This window comes from Zonotrichia leucophrys, chromosome 8 (genome assembly GCF_028769735.1).
Source record: "Zonotrichia leucophrys gambelii isolate GWCS_2022_RI chromosome 8, RI_Zleu_2.0, whole genome shotgun sequence".
Taxonomy (NCBI): Eukaryota; Metazoa; Chordata; class Aves; order Passeriformes; family Passerellidae; genus Zonotrichia; species Zonotrichia leucophrys.
Window position 1 is genome coordinate 6,687,000 of NC_088178.1, and position 16,029 is coordinate 6,703,028.

General features: G+C 44.4%; 1 protein-coding gene across 1 annotated transcript in view; it reads right to left on the reverse strand.

Moving 5' to 3' along the window:
- HMCN1 (hemicentin 1) overlaps positions 1–16,029 on the reverse strand; it is a 170,751-nt gene that overhangs the window by 63,298 nt on the left and 91,424 nt on the right. The window contains exons 39-47 of the mRNA XM_064720409.1: positions 13,471–13,622; positions 12,611–12,734; positions 8,630–8,805; positions 8,274–8,370; positions 6,119–6,241; positions 4,217–4,378; positions 3,287–3,568; positions 2,703–2,870; positions 546–659 (exon numbers count right to left, since the gene is read on the reverse strand). Of these exons, the coding sequence (XP_064576479.1) occupies positions 546–659; positions 2,703–2,870; positions 3,287–3,568; positions 4,217–4,378; positions 6,119–6,241; positions 8,274–8,370; positions 8,630–8,805; positions 12,611–12,734; positions 13,471–13,622 (1,398 nt within the window). The remainder of the gene's footprint in view (positions 1–545; positions 660–2,702; positions 2,871–3,286; positions 3,569–4,216; positions 4,379–6,118; positions 6,242–8,273; positions 8,371–8,629; positions 8,806–12,610; positions 12,735–13,470; positions 13,623–16,029) is intronic.

Here is a 16,029-nt window from a genome sequence, read left to right on the forward strand (position 1 = left end):
TACTAAAGGCTCTGCTGACTAAAGGTTTCCACTGTACTGGATCTGGGATTGCTGACCCTGGAGAAGATCCAAGAGAGCTGGAGAGGGACTTTGCACAAGGACCTGGAGGGACAGGACAAGGGGGAATAGATTCCCACTGCCAGAGGGCAGGGTTAGATGGGATATTGGGAAGGAATTTTTCCCTGTGAGGGTGGGCAGGCTGTGGTGCAGGTTGTCATCCCTGAAAGTACCCAAGGCCAGGCTGGGCAGGGCTTGGAGCAACCTGGGGTAGTGGTGCTCATGGGGAGGGGGTGGGGCAGGTTTGGAATGACATGTGCTTCAAGGTTCCTTCCAACCTAAACTCTTCCAGGTTTCTATGATTCTATGTAGAAAAAGCTTCTCTTTACAGCCCAATTTTCTGTCAGTGGTATCAAATTCACTTTTCTCCCCCTAAGGGTGTGTGTTTCGGCCTAATATTTTTAAAAATACCAAAGCATACAGAATGCCCTCCCCCTTGCTGTACAAACCCCTCTCTTGTGCTGCCCCAAACCCAAGCAGGTACTCACCCAGGACAGAGAGGTGGAAGTCCTTCCTGGCCTCTCCTGCAGCGTTTGTCACCACACAGGTGTAATGTCCCTCGTCTGCCACACCCACGGGGCTGAGCCGCAATGTCCGGCCCCCTGAGACAGCCAAAACAGCATCAGAGTCCTGCTCTGCCAGCCAGCACCATCCCAGGCTGGGCAGGGCACACACCCTGCTCTGCCACCCAGCACCATCCCAGGCTGGGCAGGGCACACACATCCTACATCCCAGGCTGGGCAGGGCACACACACCCTGCTCTGCCACCCAGCACCATCCCAGGCTGGGCAGGGACACTACCCCCACATCCTACACCCAGCTGGCAGGGCACACACACCCTGTCTGCCCACACCATCGGCTGGGCAGGACACACACATCCTACATCCCAGGCTGGGCAGGGCACACACACCCTGCTCTGCCACCCAGCACCATCCCAGGCTGGGCAGGGCACACACATCCTGCTTCACTGCACGGGATTCATAGATTGGCACTTAGGACATGGCAGGAACACTGTGCTTGTAACACACAGTGCTGGGCAGGAAATTGGGATAGCACACAGGACCTCAGCAGGGTTTTCACTCACAAAAGTGCTTTGCTGTACTGAGATTCTAAATGAATATTCAGGAAAATTAATAATGCCTCATCAGTGATTATTATGTGTGTACACATAAATATAAGCTTATCTCTATAAATACCTTGTTCTATAAATACCCTTAAGGTATTTTCATAGATAAGGAATAAAATTTCACCTCTCTCTTCCAGCATTTGCACTAATTGTGCCATCAATAATAAGAGTAACAGCTGATAATAGCAGTGGTTTACACGCAATGGTTTGAAAGAACAGATTCTTCTTGACTCTGTGGTAGTCAAGTCACCTTTGCACAGGCACATTCCTTTAAAAGGAAGATTTGCAAGTATGTTTAAGGCACAGGCTGCATGGGAAGCAGGTGAGGTACAGTGGATTTTTTTTTTCTTTTTCCTAGAAGATATGCAGGAAGGACCATCAAAAGCAAACATCAGTATCTGGAAAATGCTCTCAAGCACTTGGTGGGGTCATTGGGGTGTCCTGTCCAGGGCCAGGAGTTGGACTGGATGGTCCTTGTGGGTCCCTTCCAGCTCAAGATATTCTGTGATTCCATGATCTGAATTAACTGACTAAAAGCGGCCAGCAGTGTGTCCACACACTGAAATTATCCACAATGCCAAGTATGTTTTCAGTTAACAGAACCAAAATCTTGCTTTGGCAAAGTATTTAAATCCAAAATTAGAGGAGGATTTTTGTTGTTGTTGTTTTTTACAGCTTTACAAGCACAAATAAAGCTCCAAGTGCCATACTGGCTACAGTTCACTACCACAACATGTAGCTTTCTGAAGCACAAAGTTTGGAGGAAAACAAAGCCCTGAGCCCTGGCGTGTTTCCCCTCCCACACAGCCAACATCCAGAGACAATAAACATCTTTTTGTCTCTCCCTTCCTCACTCTCGATTCGGGAGGTGAGATTAGTGTGGGAGTAGAAAGCAACAGACAGGACAGAAACAATCAAGCCCAGAAGATGTTATTTTTGTTGATTGCAACTTGAAACAGAAGGGAATGCAGAGCAGCTTCCAGAGCCAGGTTCATTCTGGAAAATAATCACACTCCCACTCCTTTTTCCACACACCATATGCAAAAATGGGAAAGCATAGGACAGGACTATCTGTGACATTAAAAGTTGCACTCATTAAAATACCCTAAAGCTTATCAGCTTCAAATGAAGCTGAGCTCTTAAACACCTTCCGCCTCTTTACCTTCTGATTGTTTTCTTAGGTTCATGATGCAGGCTTTGTATGGTGGCTATCATAAAACTTCATAGAAAGTTATTGTCATGAGATTTCTACTTGCCAGTGGCAAATACAAGGTCAAAGAAACAACACAGCCAGAAATGCTTTTACATGCACTCATTTCTGAGGCTGTCTTTGGTTTCATATACAGACCCATAGAAATCAGAGATGTGTTTTGTTTTTTGTCATTTGTTCTTTCAAAGATTTTTCCTCTTTAAATGGTAAAACAACTGTGAAGAGGAAGAGGTGGAGAAAAATAAATAGGAGAGATAATGAAGTGCATTTCTGGGCATGACAAAGTGAGATGCCCTCCACCTTTTGTACCTGAGAGGACTCGCACTGAGCTGTTCAAGGTGATGGGCAATCCATTCTTGAGCCACGTGATTGCAGGCAAGGGGATTCCTGAGGCTTCACAAACCAGGGAGATGGGATTCTTCTCCACAGTGCTGATGTTTTCAGGCAGCTGCAGGTAACCACCAATACTTGGGGGAACTACAGCAAAGAATAAGGAAAAGTCATACTTCAGAGCAAATACAAATTCATTTTGCTCACAACATTAGTGTCACCCAAATATTAGTTTCCTGAGAGTGAGTAGCAGGGTAGTCTTGGTTAAACCTTAATTTCTCTCTCTCCAACAACAAAATATTTCCCCCCATGACATTCACTCCAGTATAATGTACAATTGTACCATATCCTGGTTGTCTTGGGAGATGAAGCAACTTGGGGTAGATTGATATTAACACAAAGAGGGCTAACATTTTTAAATATTCAGGAGTTATAAACTAGGTTTTGGGCTTTTCCTAACGGTGCAACTAGAGCTGCATGCCCTGCAGCAGATCCAGGAGCTGCACACCATTGCCTGGCCACCCAGTGGTGAATCTCCACGTGCCCCATGCGGCCCCACTCACCGTGGACACTGAGGTCGTATTTCCTGTCGGCCAGACCGGCGGCGTTGGTGGCCACGCAGACGTAGCGGCCGGTGTCGGACACGCGGGCGCGCTGCAGCCGCAGGACACGGCCCCCGGCCAGCACTGCCACCTCCCTGCCACTGCCCAGCGCCCGCCCGTCCTTCAGCCACGTCACTGCTGGCTCAGGAATGCCCTGAGCCTCGCACTCCAGGGATATTTCGCTTCCCTGGGTGACAACGACCTCTGACGGGTGGGGACCACTGTTGGATATAGTTGGTTGAGCTACGGAAGAAAAAGGGACACAGCCAGCGTAGGAGTCAACTGGGAGCTGCACTTCAGAATCTTCACCTGCTGCTGAGTCAATTTTCCAGAGCAGCAGGGTCAGTAAAAAACAAATCAGCTCCTTTCCCCCTCTCCCACAGCATAAAGTAAAAATGGTTTTTAAAATGTTAACTTACAGGCAATTTTTAAAATACAAATGAGAAAAAATTAAATTCAAAAAGACAATTAAATTCAAAAGTGTCCCCACACTATCAATCCCTACAGATTTTGGAAGATTTTCTTCTCTGTAGGATTGTTTAAAAATACGTCCTTTTAGTCCCAACAAAAATATAGTAAAGTCTAAGGGAATTAAGAGAAATCTAAGTTCATTCAGTTGTCATCACTACTGCAGCTTGGGGACAAGAATAAAGGGGTTATATCAGTGGACTGTGCACTTTCAACAGGGATATGCAATGTCTTGGTCAAGCTACAGGTCCAAATTGCCAAAATTTTAATGATATAACACTCTCCTTGAACTACCTCTAAATAGTCCTACAGCCAGCACTCCGTCTCTGGAGAGCCTGCAGCTCAACATCACTGCCTAGCTCACACCCCCATAACATTAATGCCCAACTGGTAAACCATGATCAGAGTTTTCCTGGCACTTACTGTACACTTGCAGGCTGTACTCTTTGGTGGCACTCCCAGCCACGTTGGAAGCAATACAGGTGTAAGATGCAGCATCAGATCTGTCAGCAACTGCAACCTGGAGCTGTCTGCCCCCAGACAGCACCCGCACCCTTCCCGATGGCTCCGGCACCACAGGAGAGCCTGCAAGACACATTCTGTCACATAAAACCACACAAGTGGCCAGGAGCAAATCAAAGTCATGTGGTATGAAGTCCACTGGCTCATTCAAAAGGACTGAGTTGTACATTTGCCCATTTTAGATGTACTCTGTCAGAGTTTTTCCAGAGAGCAGGAACTTGGCAGAAGCAGATCCTGAGGACTTTTTGTATTAACCACTGATTTCATGGCATACCCTGAGCTAAAGCACACTGACTCTCACTCACATCCATCCAGAGTTTGGAACACCTCCACTGAGCAGAAAGTCCAGCACTTTCAGTAAAAGGTGACTCACTTTTCAGCATATAATTGTCTCACCCTCCACAGCCAGTGCTTAGAAATATATAGTTTAGGTTTCACACTATGTGCTGTGTGTCACAGGCTTCTTCTCAGGAAATACGCAGTAGAAACATGACAGCAAACTCCCACTGCATTCTCTGAGCAGATTCTTCAGTCTTGGAGACCTCAGGTTATCCATTTTCATCTTTCCAAACTGCAGGGAGACTTCCTGACAGAAGGAATGCACCTGCCATGAATACTTCTAACAAGCTGAATCTTCGTTTCCCTCTTGTGCCTTTACAGTCCTCTCTATAAAGTGCACCAAAAGTCAACATGCTGAAAAAGAGACTCTTCCTTTCTAACTGCTTTTCTAGACTTTCTAGCAGGTTTAAGTATCCTTCCTGCCATTAAGTGTACACACATTAGCCTTGCAGTGCATTTACATGTCATACAAGGCCTTTCTAACTTCCAAGAGACAGGGTTTTAAAAGAACTTCCTGTTCTCTGAAAATGTTATGCATTGGAAAAAGTGTTCTGTAATTAAAACCTGCTCTTTCCATGAGCCAAAATTAATTAAAACAAATACATACCATATTTAATTGTTCTGCTTAGAAAAACACAAATATAAGTAATATTGATTAATAACACAAGAATTACCACACTGGAGAAGTAAATTATCTTATTTTGTCCTGTATTCTCTCTCCAGCAGTGCTAAAAGAAGGTGCTGAAAATAGCTGGCTTTGTCTGCCAACTCCTAAAGAGGTGTTTGGCAATGTAACTGACCCCTAAAGCACAAGGTGTGCAAGATGGGAGGAGAGAAAGGGTTTGCAATGACTACAACTACACCTATCTTCACCACTTGGCAGGATGCCATGGCTGCAGATTTAAAACCAGCTCAGAGAATCTATCTTATGCAGTGGATCACAGGGCAGAAACTCAACTTCACACCAAGGGACTCCCAGTGACCCTGGCCCTGATATCTGGGATCCACAAACAAGTCTTACAATACCAAAATGGTTTGGGTTGGAAGGGACTTTAAAGATCATCTCATTCCAACTCTCTGCCAAGGGCCCAGACACCTTCCACTTGCTCAGAAGACCTCTACCCTGGTCTGGAACACTTCCAGGCATGGGGCACTGTGCTGCTGTCCTGTTGCTCCATGGTAAATAAACATTTTAAGTGCTCCACAGTTCATTTTTGAGCAATCTCAGCACTGCACTTCTCTTGCACCTTTAGAAACACCTAATCCAAGCAGAGGTGAGATAGACAGAAGGGAATAATCTGCTCCTCGAGCTCACGTTACTCAGTGCCAGGATTATGCAGATATATCTGCACATTTGAACTCCTCAGAACACACCATCCGAAATATACACAAGATGAAAAGCAAACCCAGCAGGTCAGAATCATCCCATTTGCTTTATAAAACAGACAACTGGCAGTTACCCACCATTCTTTTTCCAAGTGAGGCTGGGTGGTGGGATGCCACTGGACTCACAGATGAGGCTAATCAAGCTCCCTTCATTGACTGTCAGCTGAGAGCTGTCATCTGAGCCAGAAATACTTGGTGACACTGCAAAGAAAAGCCAAATAAGTGCAGTCTTTGAAACAATACATTATTAGCCAGCAGTAAACCCCAAATGACCCTCATGCAAATCTCTCCCATTCAGCTCTGAAGTAATGACAAGGATTGTCTCCTCAATGCTAATCAGGCCCTGGGTAGGGAACAATACACTTGGGAATGACTGCATCCATCCTTTTGGGCACTAAGGGCTGCTGCATGCACAGGCTTTAATTTGGGCTGCCTTTAATGGACTTCACCGAACAAAGATGGTTTCGGGAACTTCGTCAAGTGACTCCAGCTCCAAGAGCCTGCCTCATTCATGGCCTCAGCTAATAAGCCCACAGAGATCATCATCATCAGTGACTTTTAAAATTCAGCCTACATTTTTCCTTTGAATGTTTCCTGCATCAGCACACTAGCTGCCACATCCAAAGCTATGGATCCCATCCCTCTGATCGCCCTCCTGCAACAGAAGGATCACTCTGCTTTACAGCTCTGTGACTCTAAACCAGCTGCAGACAAAAGGGACCAGTGTTTTACTCTGATTCTCAGTCTTAAAAAGCTTTGGTTCAATCCCTAGGGAAGGGCTAATCACCTCTTAGGAACCAGGGAATCATTTTCATCAGATGAAAATAGAGTAGGTAGAGACCAAGAAAAAACAGAGGAGAATGTAGGTTGAACCTGACAAATAAAACCTCCCAGGTGAGATAATTATGCAGCACGTTTTAATGCATGTGACAATATCCAGTTTCTCCTTTTGACACCTCCAGCTCTCCAGCAGCAACCAGAAGTATGGGGTTTGAAACAACAAGGGCCTTATGGTACTGTCTGCTTTACCCTTGATTTGTCCTGCTTCCAGCCAGGAGAAGCCTGTGCTATTCTCTTCATTTAACTCACAGGCTGGCTCCTGGATCTACACTTAGCTCTCACAGATCCTCTGAAGGATACATTTCCTGGATTTAAAATGTCAAAATATAGCAAGGAGGACTTTGGATGCGGGGCATAAATGAAAGCTATAATTCTAAACAATTATCCACAGATGGCTTTCACAGGCAGCCTGTGGTTTCTATCAAGCTTATCCCATCAAAGCTGCTAACTAGCAAAGAATTATTCCTCCATTCAAATCCTACTGGAAAGGTCCTACTGCACAATGGAACAAATCTAAATCCCTCCAGCAAAGGTCCTGTGCAAAAGTCTGGGAGAGAAAGAGCAAGCAGAGACTGACCTGCACAGCAAATGGTATTTGCTTCAGCATAGGAAAATGGCATGGTACTACAACATCCACCTCTAACTCAAATGACATGAATGGATCTTTTAATAATGTCAGACTTGAAATCTGAACTGAAAAACGTCATTTTAGTGTTACAAACCCTCGTATGTAATTCTAGTCTTGTGACTCCAAAGTAAGAAATTGATTTACAATAGTAAAACAGGGACATTTCAGTTTTGAGCATGAGAAGAAAATGATGGTGCAGAAAATCTCCTCATAAGCAATTATTAAAATAATGTCCTAAGCCATATTCATCACAGAGCCATAGAAAAAATTATTCAAGCTGTTTTTATGATGCAGCACTAACTAAGTTTGTAAGGCAGCTTTTATTTATCTGAATTTTCAATGCTTCAACATTTCAGTAAGTGGAAAGTTGGCATGTTACTTTAAATGGACTAAAAGCTGTGGATCCAAACCCAGGTAGAATCATGCTCACAGAATGGTATAGGCTGGAAGGGACCTTAAAGATTATCTTGTTCCAAGCCCCTGCCATGAGAAGGGATGCCACTCGCTAGTTATAGTTCTAACTACTCTTGTTCCTGCAAGCTCAACAAAGGCCTGTAACTGGTGTTAATTTAGAACTAAATTAAAGCAATTTGAAAAATGTGTGCACTGCCTTAGGCCTGTTCAACTACAGCAAACACAACAATATATCCCTGTACAAGCCTCAGCAGCTCAGCATTGATGAACTACAGAGGATTTCAGTGTCTCACATCATAATTCAGCTCTGAACCTTGTTCCCATTTCTGGAATAAGCTTAATAAATCTTACCCCAAATATTGACATTATAGTTCTTCTCAGTTTTCCCAGCAACATTTGTCGCTTCACAAGTGTAGCGTCCAGTGTCCTGCACTTGAGCTCCTTCAATCTGGGGACAAAAGGAAAACCTGAGTTTCTTCTTCCTACATAATTATTCATGAAATATGCAGGGAGAGGGGGCTAAGGTTTCAATTTTATTTTTACAAATGTCTCCCAGAATATTAATAATACAGCATGAATCCAGCAAGCTCTGTACCCAGACAGCTGTGGTACATCTCTGCCATCCCTCCCTCCTCACACACTACTCTGCTGTCCCACCTCCACGGAGGGTGCAGCTCCCCAGGGCGAGCCCAGCCTGCCCAGCTTACCTTCAGCACGCTGCCATCTGCAGAGATGCTCAGGCCTGGCTTCTCCAGCAAGGGCCGCCCGTCCCTGAGCCAGGCGAGGCGGGGTGGGGGCACGGCGCTGCCCTGGCACCGCAGCTCCAGCGCCTGGCCAAGCAGCACTGACACGTTCTGCTCCTCGCCCACGATGTCAGGAGGGACTGCACCAACACAATCACACAATGGGTTACCTTGGAAAAGCCCTCTGAGACCATCCAGGCCAACCATTCCCCAGCACGGGCAACATCCACTGGTCTTAAACCCCTCCAGGGATGGCAACTCCACCCCTGCCCTGGGCAGATGTGCCAGCACCTGACCATCCTTCCTGTGAAGAATTTTTCCTAATATCCAACCTGACCCTCCCCTAGCACAACCTGAGGCTATTTGCTCTTGTCCTATTGCTAAAACCAAGGGACCTTTGGGCACTGAAGATTTCACAGAGCATACATAATGTCGAGTTAAGGGACTTCACTGTACAAAGATAAAACCACATGCCTTCAGCTACACACAAGTTCAGTCTCCTTTATACCACAAAAACGACAATAATAATTTTTGATATTTACAGACTTCCTTTCACACAAAATAACACTAGTGAGGTATCAGCTACAGAGAAATCATAAGGATAAGTCAAGAGTAGCAAAAAAACCCCTTAAATGTAGCTAGAAAGGAAAATGCCCAGTACATAAAAATGGGGGAATGCATTCCTGCAAGAAAGAAAAAGAGCTGCTGATTGAAAAAGCTCACAGTATAACAATCAACTCCAGAAGTAAAAAATGTCTTAAGCTGTTCCAGATAGTGCCAAGAAGGATACTTAGCTTTAAGGAAAACTCTGACCCACAGATAAGTTGTCCAGAGATGGCCAAATACAGCTGACAGAGTAAGTCATATACAGAATTCATGGTCAGCAAGCAAGTCAATAGGTTAATGACTTAATCGACAAATAATAATCTACAATTAGCTCATGGATCATGTTTGTGGTATCTACCAATTAATGCAGTTGTTGGCACTGAGCACTATATTTACATTTGTCCTGCAGTTCAGTGATAACCTCATTATTACACTATTATTTCCAAATCAGACAGTAGAAAAATCCCCTTTTGAAAGGAAAGTTTTCTTTGTAGAAATAAAAAACAGTGGAACACTGGACACTTCAATTGAAACCCATTAGCTGTTCTTGAACAGTGCCAGGATTTAAGAAAACACATTTCCACTCCTATTTTTTAATTCTGTGTTTCCACAAGCAGAAAAACAAAAGTAACTGAGAAGGCATTTAAGAACTAAACCTTGAACACAGCAAATCAGAAATTTTCCACAGGGAAAGTGTTCATGGCTGGAGTCAAAAAGAACACAGACCAAATACTGCCCCCAAGAAGTTGACCACGACCAAATATAAGAGCGTTTATTGTGACATTTCCTTTGTCCTTTAGTTTTGGGATCCATGACCCCAGACACTGAGGGTCTGAGCGCACAGAACTTTGGGGTGAGAAGGGAGGCAGTGGGGCCATCTGTGAGAACAAGCACAGTAAGTTAATCACACATGGGAGAGCAGAACAGGTCCCAAAGTGGCACTCAGGGGACAGCAAGGCAGCTGTCGAGGTGGCCTGAAAGACCAGGAACAATCAAGCTTTGTGTTTCATGCCCAGGAAGTACAGAGCAGAGCTGCTGATTTCACAGATTGGAAATAATTTAAGGAAAAGCCTGGTCCCTGTGGATAAGAAATATAGTAAGTGAAAAAAAAAACTGTTTATCTTTTTATCTTTCTAGAACTCACAAAGGTCCAGATTCTTTGTGAGTATTGTGGAACTGAGACTTGGAAACTGATCCATTCCTGCAGAAGGCAAATTTATTTCCAAAGACTTTTCAACCATTTACTTCTCCTCTCAGCTCAATGAATTGAAATGTGCTCAAAAGGAATCTGAGTTTATGACACAGACACTAAAGCACTTATTTCTGAAGGAATGGGGTTTAAAATTAATCTAATTATGCTCATAGTAACTGTAAGTAAGTGAGCTTGTTCCAATTCCTGGCTCAGTGCACATTTCCAACCAACTCAGCTCCAACTCTACTCCAAATAATTTTCCTCCTGTGGCTTCTTAATTAGATTGCTCTTATGAGGCAAGTCTGAAGAGCAATATTACTTTTTGGTGACAGCCTCACTCAAGCTGGTCCTGCAGCTGAGCTCAACCCTGGCCAGCTTCAAATACAACATTAATTTTAAATACACACAACTCCTAACTCTTTTCATTTCCTCCAGCTGAAATGGACAGAGGTTCCAGAAAATAAAAGAGGAATAATAAATATACCTATGTCACATTACACAGACATACACACCTGTCCTCAAAGTCCAAAGGAGACCGTGACATTCCTTGCTCTGGACATGAAATATTCCAGCCTATATTAACTTTGGCTCACTTGCCACAGCAGAGCCCTGGGTTTCTAACTGCCCCTTCCAGATGCAAAAGTCACCAGGACTTCAGTCAGAAGTACCCTAACAAGGGAGACAATTCTGAAAGTCAAACTCAGGAACAAATAACTTGGCCAGCTGCCCCCTTCTTAGAACTCATCATCCAAACTCCTAACTTTTCTTGCAAGGTTTGCCATAATGCTGGAGACTGGCAGAGTCCACTGACCTACTGAAAGCAGAAGCAAAACCCCAAAAGTGCCTCAATTCCAAATGCCTCTCTACACATATGAAACTGTAACATTTCTAAAACAAATATCAGATTACTGATATCATTTCACTGCTGGACAAATCCTCTGAGATGTCCAAGGGAACACAAAACCTGCTACAGTCACACTCCCTGGCATCCCTGCTGGCACAGCACCCATGGGCTCTGAGAACACAACATGGGTGACCTTAGAGACCCTTCCAGTTCCTGAAGAGGCTCCAAGAGAACTGGAGAGGGACTTTGGGCAAGCACCTGGAGGGACAGGATAGTTAGAAGTGCCTTCCAGAGGGCAGGGTTAGATGGGATATTGGGAAGAATCCTCCCCTGTGAGGGTGGTGAGGCCCTGGCACAGGGTGCCCAGAGAAGCTGTGGCTTCCCTATAAGTGTCCAAGGCCAGGGTGGATGGTGCTTGGAGCAACCTGGGATAGTGGGAGGTGTCCCTGCCCATGGCACAGGGTAGGACTGGGTGAGTTTTAAGCTCCCTTCCAACCCAAACCATTCTATGAATATGAAAAGGCATCTGATGCAAGTTACAAAAAATCCAGGAATAAATTCATACAAGTTACAAGAAAGCACAGAATCACAGAATATTCTGAGTTGGAAGAGACCTGCAGGGATCACCAAAATCCTGCACAGGATAATCTCAACAATCCCACCAGGTATCTGAGGCCATTGCCTGAATCAGAAGGGAGGATGAATTTATACAGGTTCAGGCAAAAAAAATTCAGAATTAACTCACTGACAATCTGGAAAACTGACAAACTAAAAAACACCTCTTTCCTGCTCCTTTAAGGAGACAGAGCTGACTGGCTGGACTCAACACAGTGTCACTATTTAGCACTAAAAGAGTGCCCTCCATTTAGGCAGGCAGAGCAAGGCTTGGGAATGGCATGGGAACTGCAGAGCTGGATGAGGAACTCCCAGTACCTCCTTCTGGTGCCATAAAGACAACAGAGCACTGGGCCCAAGAATATCTCTCACCTGGCAGATCCATCTGGTTTACACAAACATGTGTTTTCTCATTTGTAAATGAGCTTTTATGCATTAGACCTGTAAATTCACTGCTGTAGTTACATTTCTTCAAGGATACACAGGACACATCTACATGCTTTAGTAAATGAAGGTGAATGTGCATATATGTTTTAACTTCCATACACAAACCACTCCTCCTCACCTGGCCCTCCATTACAGGTTGGGACTACTTTTACTCATCACTGCTCAGGGTCTGGGTCCAGTGTGCTACATTAAAGCTTGAAGAGCAGCTCTGAGAGCCAAAAGGAAGATGTTTGTCACTCACCATACACGTGGAGGTCGATGTCCCTCTGGCTCTCCCCCGCAGCGTTGACAGCCACACATGTGTATGTCCCCGTGTCACTGAGCTGGGCACTGGGCAGTGCCAGCACCCGGCCCCCCGACAGGACCTGCAACGGGAGCACAGCACCTTCAGGCACACCCCAGTGCCAAATACAGCCAGGGGGAACTCCTAGGGCTCCTTGCAAAATGGAACACTTGTTTTGCCACTGCCTTCCACCATCTCCCTGCACTCCAGTGTTCTCTTCTAATCCAGACTTGCAAAAGCAAAATCCTAACTTCATGCCAGTCTCTAGGGAATTCATGGCATTCTCAAGACTTTGCAGCATCTGGACACCCGTCCATCCCACCAGCTACAAACATGCTATCACACCTTTTGTCTGTGCCCCGAGCACTCCCCACAGAACACAAATTCGCCCTCTTCCCTTTCAGACCACAAAATCAACTTCCAAAAACCAATCACGGCATCTCATTCTACCTCTGAAATATCTCCTTACATCAGAGGCTGGTTTTCTTTTCTGAATTACTGTTGTATGTAAGAGCTCTCCAGACCTCTTCAGCAGAGGAATCTGGTCCAATTTCTTCTTCTGCCCAGTAAGTGGAAAAATTTTTGATGTAAATTTACTCGGTATGACATCATCTGAAAGGACCACTTTATTTCAAAGTATCTTCATCTTCCACTTCACACAGTACTGGAGCTAAACTCAAACAACCACTCCAGGGCAAAAGGCCTTATATTATTATTATTCCAAATTATCCATCTTATTCTCTTCCATTAAACTGCCCTGACTTAAAAGCCTCCTCCCACAAGAGGGAACACCACAGAGCAGGATCTGTCCCTGGTACCTGGAGGCCATTGCTGACACTGGACACAGGGCTCCCATCCTTCAGCCATGTCAGGATAGGGGCAGGGATGCCTCTGGCTTCACACTCCAGTCTCACTGCATTATTGACCACTACTGTCACCATGTCACTGCTGCCAGAGATGGATGGGGGCACTGAAAAAAAAAATACACAGAAAAAGGGCTGTAACAGCTACATAAGCATATTAATCACAATGAAATGAAACAGGCTGCCTAGTTTTGGATGTTATTTCTCTTTTCTCATGTTACTCCTGCTAAACTCTTGTAATGTCTTTGTTCTGCGCCAGATCCTGCTCTTCCCTAGCATGAGCAGGCAGATAACTGCAGTGAAACTACTGTGAGCAAGGTATGTGGGACTGGGCCCACAGCCCAGAGGACAGCTGTGAAACCCAGGAACCACACCATAAAGCCAGAAAATATTCCCTCAAACTCTTCTACTATTCCATTTAGACCTTGTGAAAGACTTGAGGAGTGGTAGGGATTAAAGAAAGGAGTTTACCATATAGACCACATAAAGCAAATCCATACACAGAGTGATGAACTGCCCTGGCAGAGCATATGGAAACGTTTATCAGATTAGACTGGAAAACATCTGCCTCTCTGATGACACAAAACATTGCAATGGAACATCTAAAGCACTTACTCTAGGCACACAGTCTAGCAAATGTTGTAGGGCTCTGGTAGAAAGGGAGACAATCATTTAAAAAGGAAGATGTTTCATGCACTAGGAGAATCAAAACTATTCTATTAGCTACTACCATTAATAACTTAGTGATAAAGTTTAAAAGTCAGTATTAGATAAAAACTTAATGTTTAAGGTCACTCCTGCAAAGAGATGAGAATGGTGTGAGCTACTCATACATATCACTCTGTGTGAGCGGAGAAAACATGAAAATTCTGCACTGAATATAAGATTCATTAATGAATTTAGCAACTTCTAAGAGCCTGTACCTCAGGTTGTGGCTGCCCCATCCCTGGAAGTGTCCAAGGCCATGCTGGACAGGGCTTGGAGCAATGTGGGATAGTGGAAGGTGTCCCTGCCCATGGCAGGGGGTGGAACTGGATGGGCTTTAAGGTCCTTTCCAACCCAAACAACTCCATGATTCTGTGATTCTCTATATATTCTGAAATATATATTTCAGCAATAGCAGTAAGGGCAGAAAAAGGGCCTAGGATTTTATAATTTTTTCATTTTTTCCCCACAGAGTTCCTCCTATTGCAGTACAACAGCATCCATTGTTCTCAAATGCCTGAGAAAGCTATAGTGGGGAGAAAGAAGTGAAAAAAATTAAAACAATGAAATCCTATGAATTCTAACTAAACTTGCATTCCACCAGATTCCTTCAGTTGGCCTGCCTGATTCCATTCAGTGTTAAGCCTAAGGTATCAAGCATTGTTTTTCAATGCCAGAAAGATCTGATAACACTATTAGCAACAGAAACTGGTGAATAAGACTAGTAGTTGACAGAGGCAGATGCTCATGGAAATCTAGAGCAGCCTTTCCATAAATGCAGTACAACTTTCAGTACTTGGCATTTGAGCCTGCTCTCCATTAAAGAGTCATTGCTTCCACTGGTAAAGAGGGCAACACCTTTTAGTTTTGTCTTCTCAATCTCGTAAACCCTAAGGACAGTGGAGGATGAACCTGTGGATGGTGAATTCCAGCACCTCTCTACTGTCAGCCTGGCAGGACACCAGCTGAATGAAGCAGGCTCATGGACAGTTGAATGCAATTAGTTCCTTTGATGCCGTTACTTGTGGCTGTAACTGCATATACTCTGTTCTAGAAGGGGAACCTCTGTGACTTAGAAAATTTCATTTCCCTAGAAAACTCTGGACGTGTTTGCTGAAATTCTGCCATCCCTAAAAAGACACACGTACTCAAGGGTTATTTTCCATTTAACTAGAATAATGACCTTAGCTCTAAGGATTTCCCGGGAATTCATCACTGGGTGGGGTTAATTGCCTTTGACTGTGTCTTGTGCCATCAGTTTTTCCCATGATGGTCATTAAATGCATGGAAACACACTGCCCAAGTCATTAATTAACATTAATAGGAACTATATACTGTGTGTGCATGTCAGCTGGGGACACTGTGCCAAATTTGGGCCACATTTTTCATGGAAGACTCCCACAGAAAACCGGCTACATGCACATGGATGTATCAAAGGTAAGAATTTGGATTATGGCCACATCCAAAAGCCACTGAAATCAGTGCAAAAGCTCCAGCTGAACTTTTGCTTAGGTGTCTCATGTCAGCAAACACCCACACACTTCCACTTCATCTTCTTGGACACAGCACATTTTTCTTTAAAACTCTTGGATTATGAAAGAGCATTTGATCTGTGTCCTTTGTCTACTGCGAGCTTCAAAGTCACCTACAACAAATCCCAGCAACTGCCCAGGCCTCCAAATTGCTCAAGTGATACCTTAAACAAAATCCCTCTTACATAAATTCATTCTTCCTAGGAATGCCTTCCCTTGGCACATTTTCCACATTCAAAACACCTATTCCAATATCAGCTAGAAAACAGAAGAGTGA